At 43.6% G+C, this 22,169-nt stretch overlaps 1 protein-coding gene across 1 annotated transcript in view; it reads left to right on the forward strand.

Moving 5' to 3' along the window:
* The window catches only part of FAM174B (family with sequence similarity 174 member B), a 37,399-nt gene extending 17,633 nt beyond the window's left edge, over positions 1-19,766 (forward strand). The window contains exons 2-3 of the mRNA XM_079127377.1: positions 11,296-11,427; positions 19,378-19,766. Of these exons, the coding sequence (XP_078983503.1) occupies positions 11,296-11,427; positions 19,378-19,381 (136 nt within the window). The 3' untranslated portion in view covers positions 19,382-19,766. The remainder of the gene's footprint in view (positions 1-11,295; positions 11,428-19,377) is intronic.
* Positions 19,767-22,169: the final 2,403 nt, after the last annotated feature.

Genomic DNA, 22,169 nt, shown 5'->3' on the forward strand with positions numbered 1-22,169 from the left:
AGGTCTGTGGGAAAGCATACCTGCCCTGTGCATACACGTTTCCCAGCTTCTGATGGACACCCCACTGGTAAAGGACGGGTTTGCCTTCTGCTGTGAGGACATTGTGACTGCCTCACACCCTCCATCCCTGTGTGGCAGTTTCCCTCCCGCTCATCAGCAGAGGCCCTTGCCAATGCATGCATGTACCTTTGCTAAGGACTGAATGTTTTTAAACTCATGAATCTCAGTTTTCCCTTATTAACACGCCCAGAGTGAAACAGCAGAAATTGCTCCTCTTTTATAAAGGGTGTTGTGTCTCAGAGAGTTGACTATTTGAAATGTAATTTCTTCAGCTTGTTATGTCAAAACCAGCATTTGAAGCACCCACAGAGGCTCTTTCTAATGGCCTTTTGTATTAGTGAGGGCTCTTCAGAGGAACAGAACCAATAGATACTCTGTGTATGTATGAGAGAGAGGGAGATAGATGAGGGCAGGGGCAAGACATGTTTATTATGGGAAATAGGCTCACAACATTATGAAGGCTGATGAGTTCCTGCAATGTGGAGATTCAGGAACCCATGGTATAAGTTCCAGTCTAGATGCAGGCAGGCTTGAGACCCAGACAGAACTGAAGTTTCAGTAGAGTCCAAAGTCAGGATAAAAACCTGTGTCCATTAGGCAGGTGTGTTTCTCCTTATTCCTGGAAGGAGGGCCAGCCTTTTGTTCTATGTAGTCTTTACTGATTGGGTGAGGCCCACCCATACCAAGGAAGACATCTGGCTTTATTCAATCTACTGATCCAGAAACACTGTCACAGACATGCACAGGATACTGTGTGATGCATGTCTGGGGGTGCCCTGTAGCCCCATGAAGTTCACATGCAATGTTCATTCTCACACCTGTGGGGTCATCTTGGGGTTTGAGATTATCTTTTGAGATTGCATGGTTGGACTGGTTGGTGTTAAAGCATTGTAGGCCATTTGAGGCTGCTGTTGTTTTCTAGCATCTCTCATGGGTAAGTTTTCAAGTGCCTTATTTTAGCTCAGTAGGCTAATTTCCTCAATACAAGACTTTATTATAAAAATCAGAAAGAAAGAACGCCAGTTTACAGGTGTGGAGATCCACTCTCATGAGGCAGGGCTGAGGCAGAGCCTTCAGAACCTTTTCCTGGGCTCAGTAGTTAGTCCTGCTCCATGCCATTGACTAATCAGAGCATCAAGTTCCAAGTGTATTGTGAGGTTTACAAACCAGCTTCTGAATTTTCTAGGCCTCACGATACCTGGAAAATACTTCCATACAGAGCCATGGTTCCTCAGCCTGAAACCATCTGGGTGTAGTCTTTTTTGAAGGTCCACAGAGGGCTTCCTCAAGTCCTGGGGTTCACTGACGTCTCCTTTTCCAGATGTTCTTGATGCCTCTTTGGCCCTGGCATAAGGCAGGGTGAACACAGCAGGGAGCCCTGCCCCTCTGCAAAGCCAAGTGCTCCTTCCAGACAGCTGCACATCATCCATGTGGAGCTTTGGGGCTGTCTTCCTGAGAAAGGTGTGGTGTGTGGGTCTGTGTAAATTGGCAGTTGGACCCTTGTCTTGAGGCCTTGGGGATGGGTGGTTTTCCTGGTGCCTTTGTCTTGGATTGCTTGTGCCATTCAGAGTCATTTCTGAGCTTAAATTCCCTCCATATTCTAGTAACAGGGGTGGAACTGGTCAGGGATTATAAATTATATAAAGTAGAATGCAAAGATTTATTTCATTCCTTTGTTTGGGGGTGGAGAGACTGGGCGATCTATTGATGGAGGGAGTGCTGGACCAACAGTATTTGTAAGGTTAGCCTTTGTGCTTTTGAACAAAGCCTGCTTTGACCACTGCAGGGTCACTGGTGAGGTAACTGGCTGTGTTCCTTTGGTTTAGCCTCTTACCGCCAGACCTGGCATTGAACCATTCTTCATCCTGTGTTTGGAATCCAGGTAGACTCACACCTGTGCCTGTGTGTGTACCTGCAAAGATCTGCAGGGAAACTGTTTTGCAACTTGGCTTGAGATTATCAGATTTTATAGCTGGGTTATCCTCCTTCCCAAAGACTTACCTCTTTTTTCTATGCAAAGTACCTCAAGGAGAAGGTACTAACTACAGGTCAAAGAGGTCGAATGCTAAAGATACAGTACTAAAATTTGTTCTGTGAGTGATACAACACTTTGGTAAATCTTATTTATGATAACATACTAGGTAAGGCAAGAGCATGTTGCTGTTGCTAAGAAACTTCTAGAAAAACTGAAGGTAAAGGTCTGCTTTCATTCATTTTCCAAACTTGTTGAAGAGTTTCTCTGTGCTGAGGATTCCACAGAGAGCTCACCGTGTGTTGACGTGGTCTCTGTGGGAACAGCTGTGGTCTGCCAGAGAATGTGTAGGAAACATCGTTCTTAAGTACACTTGGGTCCTTTTGGTTTAGTGGGTTTCTCATGGACAGTATCAAATGTTCTTAGAAAAGAGGGACAGCAGAGAATATACAATTGGGAAAAGGTTCAAGATAGTGCAGGAATAGATGCAAAGAACATCAGTTAAAGGGCATCTAGGTTGGTACTACAATCTAGCTATTGTGAATTGAGCTGCTGTAAACATTGATGTGGCTGCGTTACTGTAGTGTGCTAATTTTAAGTCCTTTGGGTATAAACTGAGGTGTGGGATAACTGGGTCAAAAAAATGGGTCCGTTCTAAGTTTTCTGAGGATTCTCCACGCTGCTTTCCAGAGTGGCTGCACCAATTTGCAACTCCACCAGCAATGTAAAAGTATGCCTTTTTCCCCACATCCACACCAACATCTATTATTTTGTGTGTGTGTGTGTGTGTGTGTGTGTGTGTGTTTGTGGTGCTGGGGATTGATCCAGGACTTTGTCCATGTGAGGCAAGTACTCTACTAACTGAGCTATATCCCCAGCCCCTATTTTTGTGTTCTTTTTTTTTTTTTTAATTGTAAACAAATGGGATACATGTTGTTTCTCTGTTTGTACATGGCGTAAAGGCATACCATTTGTGAAATCATAAATTTACATAGAGTAATGTTGTTTGATTCATTGTTATTTTTTCCCTTTCCCCCACCCCTCCCACCCCTCTTTACCCTCTATACAGTACTTCCTTCCTCCATACTTGCCCCCCTCCCTAACCCTAATTCTAACACTAACACTAACCCTTCCCTCCCCCCCATTATGTGTCATCCTCCACTTATTAGAGATATCATTCGTCCTTTGGCTTTTTGAGATTGGCTTATCTCACTTAGCATGATATTCTCCAATTTCATCCATTTGCCTGCAAATGCCATAATTTTATCATTCTTTATGGCTGAGTAATATTCCATTGTATATATATACCACAGTTTCTTTATCCACTCATCAATTGAAGGGCATCTAGGTTGGTTCCACAGTCTGCCTATTGTGAATTGAGAAGCTATGAACATTGATGTGGCTGTATCTCTGTAGTATGCTGATTTTAAGTCACTTGGGTATAGGCCAAGGAGTGGGATAGCTGGGTCAAATGGAGGGTCCATTCCAAGTTTTCTAAGGAATCTCCACACTGTTTTCCATAGTGGCTGCACTAATTTGCAGCCCCACCAGTAATGTATGAGTGTACCTTTCTCCCCACATCCTCACCAACACCTGTTGTTGCTCGTATTCTTTGTAATCGCCATTCTAATTGGGGTGAGATGGAATCTTAGGGTGGTTTTGATTTGCATTTCTCTTATTACTAGAGATGTTGAACATTTTTCCATATGTTTGTTGATTGCTTGTAGATCTTCTTCTGTGAAGTGTCTATTCATTTCCTTAGCCCATTTGTCGACTGGATTATTTGAATTCTTGGAGTAGAGTTTTTGGAGTTCTTTATAGATTCTGGAGATTAGTGCTCTATCTGAAGTATGATTGGCAAAGATATTCTCCCATTCTGTAGGCTCTTTCTTCACATTGCTGATAGTTTCCTTTGCTGAGAGAAAGCTTTTGAGTTTGAATCTATCCCAGTGGTTGATTCTAGCTTTTATTTCTTGTGCTATGGGAGTCCTGTTAAGGAAGTCTGATCCTAGACCAACAAGGTGAAGATTTGGACCTACTTTTTCTTCTATAATCTGCAGGGTCCTCTGGTCTGATTCCGAGGTCCTTGATCCATTTTGAGTTTTAGTTTCGTGCATGGTGAGAGATATGGGTTTAGTTTCATTCTGTTGCATATGGATTTCCAATTCTCCCAGCACCATTTGTTGAAGAGGCTATCTTTTCTCCATTGCATATTTTTGGCCCCTTTGTCTAGTATGAGAAAATTGTATTTATTTGGGTTTGTGTCCGTGTCCTCTATTCTGTACCATTGATCTACCTGTCTATTTTGGTACCAATACCATGCCGTTTTTGTTACTATTGCTTTGTAGTAGAGTTGAAGATCTGGTATTGCAATACCCCCTGTTTCACTCTTCCTGCTAAGGATTGCTTTAGCTATTCTGGGTTTCTTATTCTTCCAGATGAATTTCATAATTGCTTGCTCTATTTCTGTAAGGTACGTCATTGGAATTTTAATTGGAATTGCATTGAATTTGTATAGCACTTTAGGTAGTATGGCCATTTTGACAATATTAATTCTTCCTATCCAAGAACATGGAAGATCTTTCCATCTTCTAAGGTGTTCTTTAACTTCTTTCTTTAGTGTTGTATAGTTCTCATTGTAGAGGTCTTTCACCTCTTTTGTGAGATTGATTCCCAAGTATTTTATTTTTTTCGAGGCTATTGTGAATGGGGTAGTTTTCCTAATTTCTCTTTCTGAAGATTCATCACTTATGTATAAAAATGCGTTGGATTTATGGGCATTGATCTTGTAACCTGCTACTTTACTGAATTCACTTATGAGTTCTAAGAGTTTTCTGGTGGAATTTCCAGGTTCCTCTAAATATATAATCATGTCATTAGCGAACAGGAATAGTTTGAGTTCTTCTTTTCCAATTCGTATCCCTTTAATTTCTTTGGTTTGTCTAATTGCTCTGGCCAGAGTCTCAAGAACGATGTTGAATAGAAGTGGTGAAAGAGGGCATCCCTGCCTTGTTCCAGTTTTTAGGGGGAATGTTTTCAGTTTTTCACCATTTAGAATGATATTAGCCATGGGCTTAGCATAAATGGCCTTTACAATGTTAAGGAATGTTCCCACTATCCCTATTTTCTCTAGTGTTTTGAGCATGAAGGGGTGCTGTATTTTATCAAATGCTTTTTCTGCATCTATTGAAATAATCATGTGATTCTTGACTATAAGTCTATTAATATGGTGAATTACATTTATTGATTTCCTGATGTTGAACCAACCTTGCATCCCTGGGATGAAACCCACTTGATCATGGTGCACTATCTTTTTAATATGTTTTTGTATGCGATTTGCTAAAATTTTGTTGAGAATTTTTGCGTCGATGTTCATTAAGGATATTGGTCTGAAATTTCCTTGATGAGTCTCTGTCTGGTTTAGGTATCAGGGTGATATTGGCTTCATCGAATGAGTTTGGGAGGGTTCCCTCCTCTTCTATTTTATGGAATACTTTGAGAAGTATTGGAATGAGCTCTTCTTTAAAGGTTTTGTAGAACTCGGCTGAGAACCCATCTGGTCCCGGACTTTTCTTTGTTGGTAGGCTTTTGATGACTTCTTCTATTTCAGTAATTGAAATTGGTCTATTTAAATTGTTTATGTCCTCCTCGTTCAGTTTAGGCAATTCATATGTCTCTAGAAACCTGTTGATGCCTTCAAAATTTTCTATTTTGTTGGAGTATAGATTTTCAAAATAGCTTCTAATTATGTTTTGTATTTCAATCCTGTCTGTTGTGATATTTCCTTGTTCATTCCGAATTTTAGTGATTTGGGTTTTCTCTCGTCTTCTCTTTGTTAGTGTGGCTAAAGGTTTATCAATTTTGTTTATTTTTTTGAAGAACCAACTATTTATTTTGTCAATTTTTTGTATTGTTTCTTTTGTTTCAATTTCATTGATTTCAGCTCTGAGTTTAACTATTTCCTGTCTTCTACTACGTTTGGTGCTGTTCTGTTCTTCTTTTTCTAGGGCTTTGAGCTGTAGTGTTAGGTCGTTTATTTGTTGAGTTTTACTTTTTTTATTAAATGCGCTCCATGAAATAAATTTCCCTCTAAGTACTGCTTTCATAGTGTCCCAGAGATTTTGATATGATGTTTCTTTGTTCTCATTTACCTCTAAGAATTTTTTAATTTCCTTCCTAATGTCTTCTGTTATCCATTCATCATATAATACCATATTGTATATAGTTTCTGTGTTTTACTCTTTCATTTATTTCTAACTTCAATCCATTATGATCTGGTAGAATACAAGGTGGTGTCTCTATCTTCTTGTATTTGCTAACATTAGCTTTGTGGCATAATATATGGTCTATTTTAGAGAAGGATCCATGTGCTGCTGAGAAGAAAGTGTATTCGCTCTTGGTTGGATGGTATATTCTATAAATGTCCGTTAAGTCTAAATTATTGATTGTGTTATTGAGATCTATGGTTTCTTTGTTCAATTTTTGTCTGGAAGATCTGTCCAGTGGTGAGAGAGGCGTGTTAAAATCACCTAGTATTATTGTGTTATGGTCTATTTGGTTTCTGAAATTGAGAAGGATTTGTTTGACATACATGGATGAGCCACTGTTTGGGGCATAGATGTTTATGATTGTTATATCTTGCTGATTTATGCTTCCCTTAAGCAGTATGAAATGACCTTCCTTATCCCTTCTGACTAACTTTGGCTTGAAGTCCACATTATCAGAAATGAGGATGGATACTCCAGCTTTTTTGCTGAGTCCATGTGCATGGTATGTTTTTTCCCCATCCTTTCACCTTTAGTCTATGGGTATCTTTTTCTATGAGGTGAGTCTCTTGCAGGCAACATATTGTTGGATCTTTCTTTTTAATCCAATCTGCCAGTCTATGTCTTTTGATTGATGAATTCAGGCCATTAACATTCAGGGTTATTATAGAGATATGATTTGGTTTCCCGGTCATTTGGTTCATTTTTTAAATTTTATTTATTTATTTGTTTGACACAACTTGTTTCCTCCTTTATTTGACAATTCTTTTAGGATAATTCCTCCCTTTGCTGATTTGCTTCTTTGTTTTTCATCTCTTCCTCATGGAATATTTTGCTGAGAATGTTCTGTAATGCTGGCTTTCTTTTTGTAAATTCTTTTAGCTTTTGTTTATCATGGAAGGATTTTATTTCATTGTCAAATTTGAAGGTAAGTTTTGCTGGGTATAAGATTCTTGGTTGGCATCCATTTTCTTCCAGGGCTTGAAAATAGTTGTTCCAGGCCCTTCTAGCTTTTAGGGTCTGGATTGAAAAATCTGCTGATATGCGTATTGGTTTCCCCCTGAATGTAATTTGGTTCTTTTCTCTCACAGCCTTTAAAATTCTGTCTTTATTTTGTATGTTAGGTATTTTCATTATAATGTGCCTTGGTGTGGGTCTGTTGTAATTTTGTGTATTTGGAGTCCTATAAGCCTCTTGCACTTGATTTTCCATTTCACTCTTCAGATTTGGGAAATTTTCTGATATTATTTCATTGAATAAATTGTTCATTCCTTTGGCTTGTTTCTCTAGGCCTTCCTCAATCCCAATAATTCTTAAATTTGGCCTTTTCATGATATCCCATAGTTCTTGTAGATTCTGTTCATGATTTCTTACCATCTTCTCTGTTTGTTCAGTTTTGTTTTCAAGGTTAAATGTTTTGTCTTCAATGTCTGAGGTTCTGTCTTCCAGGTGTTCTATCCTATTGGATATGCTTTCTATGGAGTTCTTAATTTGGTTTATTGTTTCCTTCATGTCAAGGATTTCTGTTTGGTTTTTTTTCAATATCTCTAACTCTTTATTGAAATGATCTTTTGCTTCCTGTATTTGCTCTTTTAACTGTTGATTGGTGCGATCATTCAATGCTTGCATTTGCTCTTTCATCTCATCATTCAGTGCATGCATTTGCTCTTTCATCTCATTGTTTGCTTCTCTGATCATTTTAATTATGTACATTCTGAACTCCTTTTCTGTCATTTCTTCTGCCATGCTGTCATTGGGTTTTATTGATGTAACATCTAGATTTGTTTGCAGCATTTTCTTTCCTTGTTTTCTCATATTGTTCAGGTATCAGTGGACCGCTGAGATATTGCAGATTTCCTCTATTGACTTACAATGTCCCTGAAGATTTCTATATATATCCCCCCTTAGCCTTCAGTAGGCTGAAGTCTTGGAGGAAGTTGATAATGTGGTGCTCCACAAGGAAGCTGCCTCTCTAGGAGTGGTGGCCTTCAGGTGGGGTATAATCCCTGCTAGTGGGTAGAGGTGCCTCCACTTGTTGACCAATGGTCTTCCAAAGGGGACCTAGGCTGCGGGCTGAGGCAAGGCCTGTTTGGGCCTGAGTCTCTGGTTTTACCGTCCTTGTGGGGGAACCTCATCCGGCAGGGAAGACTCACCCAGTGGGGAGGTCTCGCTGGTCAGTTCCCTCCTAGAGGTTCCCCTCAATTTACAGCTACCGCCTGGGCTGGGCTGCCTTCCTCTGCAAAGTTCCCAGGGGCCCGGCCCTACCTCCTGGGCCTGGGAGCCTCACCCTTCGCAGATGAATCTCCTTAGGCTGCCCCTCCTCAGAGAATCTGCCCGCAGGCCTAGAATCTTCGCTCCACCCTAAGCCTGTCTCTGTGGGGCTCTTCCACCCAGAAGCCTCCTAGATCCTGGGACCCTGCTCTGCACCTAATCGCCTGGCTATGCGGCCCCTCCTCTGAGCAGCCACCTGGGGCCCCGTATAATCGCTCTGAGTCCCAGAGACCCGCCACACACCTCTTCCTCCGGACAGCCGCCCAGTATTCCGGTGCGGTCACTAGGAGTCCAAGAAACTCACTGCATGCCTCCACCTCCCACCAACCACCCATAGCCCTGGGCAATCAATCACTCCGAGTCGAAGTGACCCTCCCCGTTCCTCCTCCTTTTCCAGATAACCCCCCGGGTGTTCAGGAGCGGTCGCTCTAAGTGGCTCTGAATCCACGTGACCCGCTGCACGGGTCCTCTGGGCAACCGCCCGGAGCTCTGGTGCGGCCACTCAAGACCAAGCGTCCCACCACGCTTCTCCTCCAGGCAGCCCCCTGTGTTCAGGAGCTGTCACTTTAAGTCCAAACAACTCACCACTCGCCTTCTCCTCTGAGCAGCCGCCTGGAGCGCTAATGCAGTCACTGCGAGTCCAAACGACCCGCTGCGCTCCTCCTCCTCCTCCTCCTACTCCTCCGGGCAGGCCCCGGTGTTCAGAAGTGGTCTGAGTCCTAACAGCTCGCAGCGGAGCTTCTCCTCTGGCAACTGCCTGTAGCTCTGGTGCAGTCACTCCGTATCCAAGCGGCCACGTTCCTTCTCCTCCTCCTCAGGGCAGGCCCCGGTGTTCTGAGTCCACACAGTTCTCCTCGCCACTCCTCCCCTGGGCAGCCGCCGGAGCCCCAGTGGTTGCTCCGAGTCCCAGCGCTGTGCCGAGTGGCCTCCTTTACGGCGCTCCCAGTTGTCCGAGTTCACTGCTCCAGCGGGGGGAGGGGTGTCTCGCCGGCAGCTCTACTTCACAAAGTTTCCTGTGTTCCGGGACCACCGTCCCATCCGGGATGCCTCTCCAACGGGAGAGAGTCACCCGGCTGCTTTGAGTTGGTCCCAAGTGTCTCAATATCTCCTCTTTTGAATCCTGAGTCCTGGAGCAACATGAAATGCAGCCACCCTCTAGGCTGCCATCTTGAAAAATCCCTGTGTTCTTGATAATAGCCATTCTAATTGGAGTAAGATGAACTCTTAGAGTTGTTTTAATTTGCATTTCTCTAATTACTAGATTTTGAACACTTTTGTGGTATATATACACAATGGAATATTATTCAGCCATAAAGAATAATAATATTATGGCATTTGCAGATAAATGGATGGAATTGGAGAATATCATGCTAAGTGAAATAAGCCAATCCCAAAACAAAGGCTGATCATTTTCCCTGATAAGAGGATGATGATATATAATGGGGGTGAGGGGCTGGGGGTGAGAGAAGACTGGAGGAACTTCAGATTACATAAAGGGAAATGAGAGGGAGGTGGGTATGAAAAATGGTGGAATGAGACAGACATCATTACCCTATGTACATGTATGATTACACGAATGGTGTGAACCTACATCATGTACAACCATGGAAATGAAATGATATACTCCATTTGTGTACAATGAATCCAAATGCAGTCTGTGAAAAATAAAAATAAAAATAAAAAAAAGGACACCAGTTGTCATGATGGTATTATAAACTTCCCAGCCATGCCCTGAGAAATACCGTAGCCTTCATGCAGAGAGTCCTTGTCAGCCCTTTCCCTGTGGCTGAGGGTGACCCTCTGCCATCCCATAGGGAAGGGCGTAGTATTGTAACCACTGTCCTAGTAAATCCTGACACTGGAAAGATTTTCAACTCATTTTCACAAGCCCTCATCCTATGAAAGAGGATAGAATTTTTTTTTTTAATTTATAATTACTATGGACAATTTTTGCCAAGAACCTCCTGCACTCAACCTCTCCTGTGGTCTTTCCTTACTTATGAGGAAGACTATTTTATTACAGTTTTTTTTTAATAATAATTTTATTTTATTTAGTATTGTATGTGGTGCTGAGGATTGAATCCAGTACCTCATGCATGCTAGGCGATTACTCCACCACTGAGCCCTCAAATGAGGTTGTTTTTTTTTTTTTTTCGGTGCTGGGGATTCAAATGAGATTTTTTTTTTTTTTTTTTTTTTTTTTGGAGTTGGAAAAATTACCATTTTATTTTTTTTTTATTTTCTTTTTTTTCTTTTTTTTTTTATTACAGTTTTATTTCTGAGGAAACTGAGGCTTAGGGGGATTAGTGAACTTGCCCCTGATCACACAAGCAAGTGTGGCTGAGCCAAGGACAATGCTTGCCACTGCCAGCTAGGCTGTGCCGGATCCTGTCCTCATGGAATGTTGTGTTTGTCATAGTTTTTTTTTTTTTTTGTTGTTGGTTTGTTTGGCATGAATTTTGCCTTTTTAATATATTGCATTTAGATATTCTATCTTGGTTAGTGAGTTGCTGGTGCTTGGGGCAAGTGCTCTGCTTTGCGAGTAAGGACCATACCACACTTCTGCAGTGAGGTCAGTAACTTACTCAAGGTCCCACAGCTGCTGGGATCTTACTCAGGTCTCCTCCTGGCCAGGCTGCAGGCACATGTCTGTGTCCAGCCCTCTGAGGCTTGGGCCTGGCGGCCTCTGACCCAGCTCTGTTCTTATGATTTTGCTTTCTTTTCCAGGTCAGGAAAGAGATTAAAGAAGACCCGCAAGTATGACATCATCACTACTCCAGCTGAGCGGGTGGAAATGGCCCCTCTGAATGAAGAGGATGATGATGATGAGGACTCCACAGTATTTGACATCAAATACAGGTGCAGGGTGGGGACAGAGCTGTCCTCCTGGGCCAGGTGTTGGGTTGGTGGAATAGTTCACCTTTGAAAGCACAGGAGCCCAGGCATGATATGAATGTGCCCTTGCCTCTGGTTGCACGTTGGGCCTGGGGTCATTCTGCTCCTGGGGGGATCCTGTGCCGATCCTTTCTCAGGACACACAGTACCCACAGACCTAGCAGAGGAGTGCTGACAGAGAAATGCGTACCTCTTGGTTTTGCCAAATGAGAATGCTAAATCAGTTTTAGCGGGGGAAAAGGAGGGTCAGATTTCACACAGGGAGCTGGTCATGTACCTGACTGGAGGAGGTCTGACCTGAGCAGCTGCATGTGCCCCACACTGTGCACCCAAGTAGACATTCTCTTTCAGAATTGTGCAAGCCAACAGTCAAGGATGTGGGTGAGTAGGGTTCTTGATGGAATGGAACTTACCCGTGAGCTCCAAAGATGTCTGTAGGAAAGTCAGGATGACTTTGTGACATCACAGCTGCAGCGTGGGTGTTCGCTTCCATGTGGGATGTACTTTGAATATGTGAGATTCTCAGTGAAAGAACTGGGGGGCGTGGAGGCTCAGAGTTGGAGAAGAAGTTGCTCATATAAGGTCCCAGGTAGTAGGAAAAGTGGAACAGAAATCTAGGCTGGGTCCCAGTCTGAGCTCACTCATTCTCTGACTTCTCCATGCTGGGACAGCAAGCCTTCTCTACACCTACTGTCATTTGTTCCTCTTTAGCAGTCTTCTTGGCTGCCCTTGGCCCTTGGTCCTTCTACATAAACCAGTTGTCAGATACAACAAAAACAAAGTGTTTGGAATTTTGATTTGAACCTCATCGACTCTGTAGGTCAATAATCAGCCTGTTTATGTTGACTTTTCCAATCCATGAACATGGAATAACTTTCCATTTATTTAGGTGTTAAAAAAAGTCTTTCAGTAATTTCAAAACTTTACCTACAAATTTTTATTAAATTTGTTAGATGTATTTGTAGATGTACAAATACATGCATACACACACACTCATACACCCCATATACATGACCTCATGTATATATGACCTTAAAAATACCATTTTGATTGGTTATAGATAGCAGACTGGGGGGAAACCCATTAGTTGCAGTTTGCTTCTACCTGCAGGCCTGGGTGTATGCTATAATATGGAGCACTTAATGGTCTGAGTGGATCAATGTACTACTGTACTGATTCTGAGCCTTGGAACAGAGTCACATCCATATTTGGCAACTAAACTGATTCCATGGAAAACCATGATACGCTGAACCATTTTTTTAAAATTCATTTTTATTGTAAACAAATGGGATACATCTTACTGAACCATTTTTATGTTGTATTCACATCTCATTACATAAGAAAAGACCCTAAACAAGGAGATCCAACAGTCATTCTGTTCAGAAATTCTATCTATAGACTCTTTCTTTAATGTAAGGTAGAGAAGTGGCCCTTTCTTGAGGGCGTGGATACAGGTGCGATTACCGAACGTGAAGGGTCGAAACCACTTCTGGTACGCATTGAAAGCACTCTCAGATTAAGACACTTCCATGATGTGTCTCAGTCCTCCAAGTGATGGTGCGAGTTCCACTGCTGGGCTAACAATTGGTCCCGGATTGGCATTGTCACTGGCTGTGAAGTTCACCACCAGAGATAAACCATTAAGTCGAAGCACTTGGTCAGCATTCAGGTAATAGCAAATACTGCTGTTTTTTTGAAAGGCCAAGTTTGCTCCCCAGCCTGTTGCCAGGGCCAAAGTCAGTGAGAAACCGGGTCTGCAAGCATGCTCTCGAGCTTTTCACCGCCACCTGAATCACAGCACTCCATCTCTGACACAGCTGTGGCATGGGGCTCTTCAGCACTGGATCATTTTTGATACGAGAATTGCATTACCTCCCTAAGCACCTTAAGCATCTCTCCTCTGTCCCTATTCTAGGAAGAAACTCAGGACCCAGCAAATCCATTTGTATTAATCGCCTAACCGAGGCTCTTGTCCATAATGAACCCCTCTATCTCCCAGGCTCAATCTCCATGCCTGGGTTTCTGCTCCTGGGGCTGCAGTCTTCTCTCTGCTGTCACTCTGGGGACAGCATCCAAAACATATTCTTATGCAAGCTGCCATTCTTGATTATTAGTGACTTCATCAAGAGTATCTTTCTAAAAATATTTTTTAGAAATATTCTTGTTCATGGCTGTTGTTTTTTTTTTTTCAAAATATAGCAACTTGCCAAACTTATTAATTCTAGTAATATAAATCTAGAATTTTGGGGGGTTTTCTATGTAGAGATGTCATCTGAGATAGTAAGGGTCTCCCTGCCCCTTTTGCCCCCTCCCTAGTTCTTATAAACATTTTTTTTTTCTCCTTTTTAGCCTTTTTCTATCTTGGCCTCTAAGTCAATGTTAAATAAAAGTGAAGATAACAGGCATCCTGTCTTATTCTTGAACTTAAAGGGTATGCTTTCAGTATTTGACCACTAGGAGTAGTGTTTGTTACAGGGTTTCTGTGGATCCCTCTCCCCCGGGAGTTTTTCTTCTATTCCTAGTGTCTTAAAGTTGAATTTTATTCAGTGTTTTTGCCTTGCTTCATCAAGGCCATTTTTTTCTTTTTAATCTGTTAAATTGGTGAATTGATATTAACTTTCTAATATTCAATCACCTTAGCATTCCTGAGATAAAATGAGCTCAGCCATGTTATCTTTTCGTATGCATTGCTCCACTCAGTTGGCTAATACCTCGTTGAGGGCTTTCTTGTATCTCTCTTTTTTCTTGGGTACTGGGGATTGAACTCAGGGGCACTCGATCACTGAACCACATCCCCAGCCCTATTTTGTATTTTATTTAGAGACAGGGTCTCACTGAATTGCTTAGTGCCTTGCTTTTGCTGAGGCTGGCTTTGAACTCCCAATCCTCCTGCCTCAGCCTCCTGAGCCGTTGGGATTACAGGTGTGCACACCCCTGACCCCTGGCTTCTTGTCTTTCTTAATGACTTAGATCTGGTCTGTCATTTTCCTATTTTGTGATATCCCTGTAGGGCTTAGGTAAAAGTTTCACTAACCTCATAAAGTGAATAAAGGCATTGTTTCCCTATTTTCCTTTCCTCCATAACAGTTTGTATAAGGTTGGAATGACTTGTTTCCTAAAGGTTTAGTACAGCATGCTAAAACTGGCTGGGACTGAGGCTTGCTTTATGCATAGAGTTTGAAAACCATAGATGTTCAGTTCTTTGAATAGTTACAGAACTATTTAGTCTATTTCTGCTTGGTTCAGTTGTCATGAGTTGTAGCTTTCAGGGATTTTGTCCATTTCATTTGAGTTTTCCAGCGTGACTACTAAAGTTACTACTCCCCACATCCTTTTATCATCTTGTAAATCTTGGAACACGGGTAGCCGTGGTCCCCTTTCTTAGTTCCTATTTTTGCCTTCTCTCCTTTTTCTGGATCAGTCTTGCAGCAAGTTCATTAGTCCACACAAAGAACTAAAGTCCGGCTCCTGTGCTCCTGTTATCGTTTTCCATTTCTGGTTGACGTGTGTGTTCCTTCTTTAGGCTTTCCCTGGGTGTGTGCTGTTCTCGTTTCTCTTCTTCCGTTGAATGTTTAGCTGGTTTGTTGTCCGCCTTCTCATCCGGTACAAGCACTTCTTCTGTAACTTGACCTGCATCGCTGCCTCCCGCGGACATTCGCTGTCATTATCAGGCTCTACCCTCCTTTCTGGTTTATCCTGCAGAACAGAACTTTGGGCAGCTCCCATTAGAAGTCTGTGCTGTTTGTGGCTGAGAGAAAAATCAGGATGTGAGTGAACGTGGAGCCAGTCACTAGACACAGGGCCTGCCCCAAGTCCTCAGGCCAAAAGACAATGGACCATGTATGAAGACCTGGCAGTAGTAGCTTTTTTTTCAGGTGTAATGTACATTACAGAAACTACAGGTAAGACACAGGGAAAATAAAATGACCTGTAATCTTATTGCTTAACAGTAACCACTAGAGTATGTGTGAGTACCTGTCTGTGGATTTTCTTAACAGTAACCGCTAGAGAGTGTATGAGTGTACCCATCTGTGGATTTTCTTAACAGTAACCACTAGAGTGTGTGTGAGTACCCATCTGTGGATTTTCTTTCCACAATGGAATGGCTGTTTCGGAACACTTGTACAGCAACAGCTTTTTTCTAACAACTTTTCAGGTTAACAAGTATGGAAGGAAGAACAAAGGTTTTAAGGCCAGTTTCATTTTGGGTGTAGTGTTTTTAAGCTCTCCTGTCTGCACATTGATAATCCATTCACGGGATTTCTTTTTCCTATTTAGTTGTAGCTCAACCAAAAAAAAAATTTTTTTTCTAGGAAACAGACTGCATTTAATTCAGATGTTAGTTGGATCATGACTGTGTTATTTTATGATCGAGGTGGAAAGAGTAAAATCATGTTTTTAGTACCAAGACAGCAAGGTGGTAACCTATTTTTGCTGCACGTGTGATTTTCCTGCTGATAACCCCATCTCATGACTGGAGCCTCTGCGTATCAGTAAGGCCTTTTTTCTGAATTTTCAGCCAGTAGGAAATGCAGAGGAAGAGGAGGTGGGCAGAGGGGGGCTTCTGTGACAGCACTCTTTCTGCTCGGTGCAGCTGGGGTTGTTTGTCCATGAGATGATACTTCCAGAGTTTCTGGCAAATGGGGAAGGGGAGTCTGTAGAGTCTTTCCAATTCTTTACTTAAAAGGACTAGGAAGGGGGAAGCGATTACTAAATGGAGTACAGAGAATCCTGGGGTTTTGAAATGGTTCCATGTTCACGAGGCATTTGGTTTTCTCTTGTTGTTTGGGACACGGTGTGGCCCAGCGTGCACTTGTGGTGGATGTTTTGGGCCTCTGCAATCCCTGGTATATTACAGAGACTTTCGTCACACCCTGTAGGCATCCTCCAAGGCAAGGCAAATGCTGGCTCTTCCTCCTACTTGTGTGGCAGGTGGCCCAGCAGCTGTGACAAGTGCAGCCCAAAGGTATGCTGCCGGGAGAATCCCCCGCTCCTGCCAGCCCTGCCTCCGTGCCAAGAGGGAGGTCTCTGTCCCCAGTTCTAAAGTGTGGAAATGATGTGGCCCCATGGGGGTGTGGACATGCATTCTAAACATGCCTGCCGCCCACCCTCTTGTGGATGGAACTTGCTGCAATGATAATTAGAAACTGATGAGATTTCTGCTGTAAGGCTGGGCACCGTGCCTGGCATCTCATCTTGGGAACAAAGGGCATTCCATGCCATTCCCAGCAAGAGGCCCCTGCAGGGTAAGCAAGGAGTGGGAGAAAACAGACCTACTTGCTCCTCTCCTAGGCTGAGGCTCCGGGCTCTCATTGCAGTTGCTAGACACATTCAGGGTAGTGACTTCTTGTGGCAGCTTCTGCTTCTTAAGGACCCCTAGATGGTTGGACTTGGAAGGCCCTTCTCCTCACCCAGGCCTAGTTCTGCTGGGAAGGAGAATCATGAGGTGCTCCCGATGGGTGGTGGGGCTCCCCTCTATTCCATGCTCTGGCATGAGGCGTATAACTGCAACCAGGACAGAGGTGAAGGCACAAGACCTGACAGAAGGTCTGGGTGTGCTCTTGGGGTGCTGGTAAGATGCAGAGGCACCAATCAGTGTGGGTTTTCTCCCCGACTCCCTTGCCCACAGGAGGGATCAGGTGGCTGCTGTAAAAAAGCCACCTTGCAGTGTGGATGTGGCTGCTATTCCCGTATTTTTTCCTTCCCCTAGTCTGTTAGATAGGAGCCCTTGGTGGCTAACATGAGGAGATGCTCATATCTGTTTTTTCTTTAAACAAGTTTTTCAAGTTTTTTATTTGAGACAACTTTCAAACTTAGTGCAAAAATACAAGTAATATGGGGAGGACACCTTGTACCTTTCACCCAGATTTCCCTGTTGACGTTTCTCCTCACCTTGTGATTGCCCTGTATGTGTCGTGAGCATGCAATTTTTCCCCCAAGTCATTCAAAGGATATATATATATATATCCCTTTCCCACGAACATCAGGATAAACCCCTCATGAACTGGAAATACAAGAAGTAAAAAAATGCATTTAATACACCTAAGCTAGCAAACATCATGGCCTAGCAACAGGATACTCTGTGCAGTGTTGGTTGTTTGCCCCATGATCATGTGGCCAACTGGGAGCTGCGGCTGCTGTTGCCACCCAGAATTGGGAGAGGGTGTCCCAACCTGGAAGAGCTCAAGATTTAATGTGTGGTTTCTGCTGAATGTATATCACTTTTGCATCATTGTAAAGCTGAAGAATCGTAAGTCCAATCAGTGTAAGTCGAGGAATGTGTGCATTTATTTCCTAAAAACAGGATATCCAGTACTCGGGAGGCTGAGGCCGGAGAATCACAAGTTTGGGCCAACCTAGGAAACCTAGTTAGACCCCATCTCAAAATAAATAATTTAAAAAGGCTGGGGATGGTACCTCAGGTGATAGAGTATGACTATTCTATCCCCAACCACACACACACCACACACACACACCACACACACACACACACAAGCACAAAGGATGTCCATATCTTCAGTAAGTCACTATCTGACATGATAATATTTATATTTGGGAACATAAAATATTACAAAAAGGAATACATTTTATAAACTTTATTATTTTTACATGTATGATTATATAATACCTGTAATCTAAGCATTGATAGGTGATGGTAGCAGCTGTAACTGGTTGGCTTTTCCCTCCTAAGTTCCTTTAGATGATATTTTGAATAAATTTGAGTTTTAAAACTTTTTTATATTCCTTACAAAAATATTTCTTGTACACATTACATTGTCTAACCCTACTTTGGTACTGGAGTTTAAAGGTGAGCAAACTTGGACATGGATCTAACCTGTATGACCTCTTATTCCAAGCAAGAGACAGATACTAATCAGATACTTACATTGTCAGGGGTCAGCAAACTACAGCTCATGGACCAAATTTAGTCTACTGCCTGATTTTGTACAAGTGTGTTAGTCAGTTTTCCATCACTGTAGCAAAATACCAGCGATAATCAACATAAAAAGAAAAGTAGTGTTTTAGCTCACAGTTTTGGAGGTTTCAGTCCATGATCAGTTGGTCCTGTTGCTTTGGTCCTGTGGTGAGGCAGCGCATCATGGAAGGTGCACTTAGTGGAGCAAAACCTCTCATCTCATCATGAACCAGGGAACAAAAGAGAGGAAGTGACCATGGTCCTGTAAATCCTTTGGGAACATGCCTCCAGTGACCTAATGGTCTCCCACTAATTCTGACACCTCCTGGTAGCACCAGCCTGGGGACCAAGCATTTAACACCCCAGACCTTTGGGGAACATTCCAGATCCAAACTATAGCAATAGCTTAAGAGCCAAGAATGTTTTCTACATTTTAATGGTTGAAAGAATCAAAAGAAGAACACTACTTGACATATAAATTATATGCAATTCAGAATTCAGTGTCCATAAATAAAGTTTTATCAGAACACAGCCATGCTCAAACATCGTACTGTCTGGCTGCTTTTCTGTCAACAGCAGCAGGGCTGAACAGTTGCCACAAAGTCTGCCTAACCATAAAACTCTTGAACTTTTACAGAAACAGTTTGCTGACCCCTGGTGTAAACACCTGGAGAAGGATTAGGAAGGAGAGATACAAAGGAAAAAAGAGGTTGGGTGCTAGGAGGCCCCTGTGGGGAGCAAAGCCAGAGTCTCAGGTTGGGAGTTGAAGGAAGGAGTTTCCTGGAAGAATGGAGTGTGCCTTCCAGAAAGCATGTCCAAAGGTCCTGTGGTTGGAGAGAGTTTTTAAGAACTGAAGAGGCAATTCGGGTGGCAGGAATAGAGATGGGGGAGGAGAGTATGGCAGTGTGGCTCAAGGGATGGAGATTGTTACGGAGTGATCAGGAGGGCTTCAGTGCTCTGTCAGAAGGTGCTGATTCTCCATCTTCCTTTTCTTTCAGGTAAAACCTGTTTTCCAGTGGGTTGGCATACCATGGAAAGATGGTCAGCTGCAGCCTGGGCTGTGAAGGATTTGGGAGCAGCTTCTCATCCATGGTGTTCATCATTCATGAACCCTGGCTCCATCAAATGAACATCACTCATGAAACCCTGGCTCCGTCGTGTGTGTCCAGCATCCACTCGGAATGTCACCATCAAGCTTGTTTCCAAGTTGCCACATGGGGGTTGCCTCTGCTAGTTTTTGGGTGCCCTTTTAAAATGTCACCCTCGTCCTGCCTCCTTTAAGAGTTTTTTTTTTTTTTTGCCTTTCTAAGGCAAAGGGTAGAAACATGTTGAAAAATATTCTTAAAGAAACTGTTGACAATAGTGCAACCATAATTAGGAGGATCAAGACTCTAAGAATGGCCCGAAGAGTCTTCTTCAGCTGCACATTTAGAATTCCTGCCATTCTGCTCTCCTGAATCGGTGGGCTACACATCAGGCCCTTTGGCGATCTCTTTGGCCTGGTTGGGCTCTGGTCGTATTTTGGTGAGGGCTGTACGAAATTTCAGGCTGGGAGTGCTTTGATGGGTTGGGCCCTGCTGGAAGTGTACCAGTCATGGCTCCTGCCCTGCCCCTACACCTTTATTAAAAAGGTTCAGCAGAAATAGGCCTGGCTAGTTCACAAAGAATTTGAATTTCAATTATCAGGGAAAAAAAAGTATATATGTGTGTGTGTGGGGCATGTGTGTATGGACATATAATTTCTCCTCTCAAGAGAATGGAAAGCACTGGGCAGCTTTGGGTTAGTAATTTTTTTTTTTTAATGCTTGTGTGTGTGTGTGTGTGTGTGTGTGTGTGTGTTCTCTGTCACAATTCTACATAGTTTGTCTAAGAAATATAATTAAAAATCACTGTGGTAATTTAAATGGTGATTTGGCTGAGTCAAGTAAAGGACGTGGTTAGGGCCTATACTGGAAGTCAGTCTGGACTGGGAACCTCCTGGACCCAGGAGTTTATTGCAGGAGGAACCCTCCCACAAGCTGGGTAGGGGTTCAGGTGGTGGCTTCCCTGGGAGCTTTGTGAGGTGATTTTACCCAGAGATGCCCTGTGGAACAGGGCCTTGGGAGACCTCTCAGACAGATGGAAACCTCCTGTTTCGCTCTCCTCCCATATTGATGCAACCAGTATGCTTCTGTTTCAAGCCTACTAGCAGTGCCTTTGGGACCCTGGGGTTCCATTCTGTCTGAAAAGGTGGTGTTGATTTTTTTATCCCTTTTCTTCCTTGCTGGCACTGCCCCAAGGTGTGTAGGTTTGCCTGTCTATGGTCCTGTTCCATTGGCTGGGATGGAAATTCCCACCTTTCCCCCCCGCTTGCCCCCATTTTCGGCCTCTTCAGTTTCCCGAGAAGGGTTCTCCTGGTAGGAGGAGATGGGCAGGGGCCTCTCTGGCCCCAAGGCCCACCTAGATGAGGGTGCTCCATGGCCCTAGCTGTTAGCAGGCATGCTGGTGGCTTAGAGGCGAGTCTTGGGAAGCCCACACGCGGGGCAGCTGCGCCTGGCCCCGTCATTTCACCTCCTTTGTTGACGCTTCTCCCCTCCACCCTGTTTGTCAGAGGGGTGGGGCTGGAAGCAAGCCAGCCATGACTACCATCTTTCCCCTCCACGGTGCGCTCAGGGCCAGAACAGTGACAGGAGGAAGCCGGGCCACCTCACAGCTGTGCGCCTTCTCAACCTTTGAACTGGAACTGCCCAGCTCTCATCTGTGGAGTCCTATGACTACAACTCAATCCTCCAGGAAAGCTGGATTCTTCCGCCTTATGTCTAAACCCCGCGCAGCTCTGCCGGCCAGGTGCTTGCCACAGGTCCTGGCAGGAGCGGCCACAGACAATGACCTTCCAAACCCTTGGTGGAACTTCAGCACTGCAGGCGCTTAAAATAAAGACCTTTTAGACATGAACCACGTGTACATTGGGTCTGGATGCTTTCTGAGATGGGTGCTGGCAAGGTTCCTTTTTGTGGTTAGGAGTGTGGGTGCAAGGCTGTGGTCCTTAGGAGGGTGGGGTGGAGGCCCGCAGGGTGCACCTGGGTCCTGGTGATTTGGAAAAAGGCTTGGGAATGAAATGGTGCTGGGGAGAGCACACTATTTTGACAAACATACGTGTAGGCTCATTTGATCATTTCCTGGGAACTGGCTATAGGTAGGAGATACTGCCCCTCATTGTGTTTGGAAATTCTTGAAGTATCTGCAGAGGACAGAACCAATCACTTGAAAAACAAACAAACAAACAAAATGCTGGCTTATCATTCCCTCACACAGGGCTCAGCTTAAGCTTTTTATGAATGTGAATGAGATGCATCCAGGCTGAGTTAACCCCCTAAGTGAGTAACAGAAAAAAAAGCTCATTTTTTTCCATTCTAACTTATCACCCTCGGACAGGACTTAAAAACTGAAGGGTGTGGTCTACTTGACTTCTCTGCCCTTTGCCTCCTCTATTGCCATAGCTGTGACTAGAGTTCCCTGGGCTAGCTCTTTATCCAACCACGATTGTGTTGGATGCAAGCACCAGATGGTGGGTCTCCAATCATCTGAGCCCCCTCCTCTGAGCACCTTCTGGATACTCAGGGATACACCAGTCCCAGGGGGAGAAGGAGGTGCTCCCCAGGGGAAGCATCCCTTCTTGTGATGGAGGACTGGCTGGTATTGAAGCTTACCATGCAGTTTTGAGAATTCAGAGAGCCATCCCTTGCATGACCTCCTTCTACACAAAGAAAGCCTTTCCTTCCCTATGTGCCAAGGAAGAGCTAGGGGACCA

This window comes from Sciurus vulgaris, assembly GCF_902686455.1.
Source record: "Sciurus vulgaris genome assembly, chromosome: 2".
NCBI lineage: Eukaryota > Metazoa > Chordata > Mammalia > Rodentia > Sciuridae > Sciurus > Sciurus vulgaris.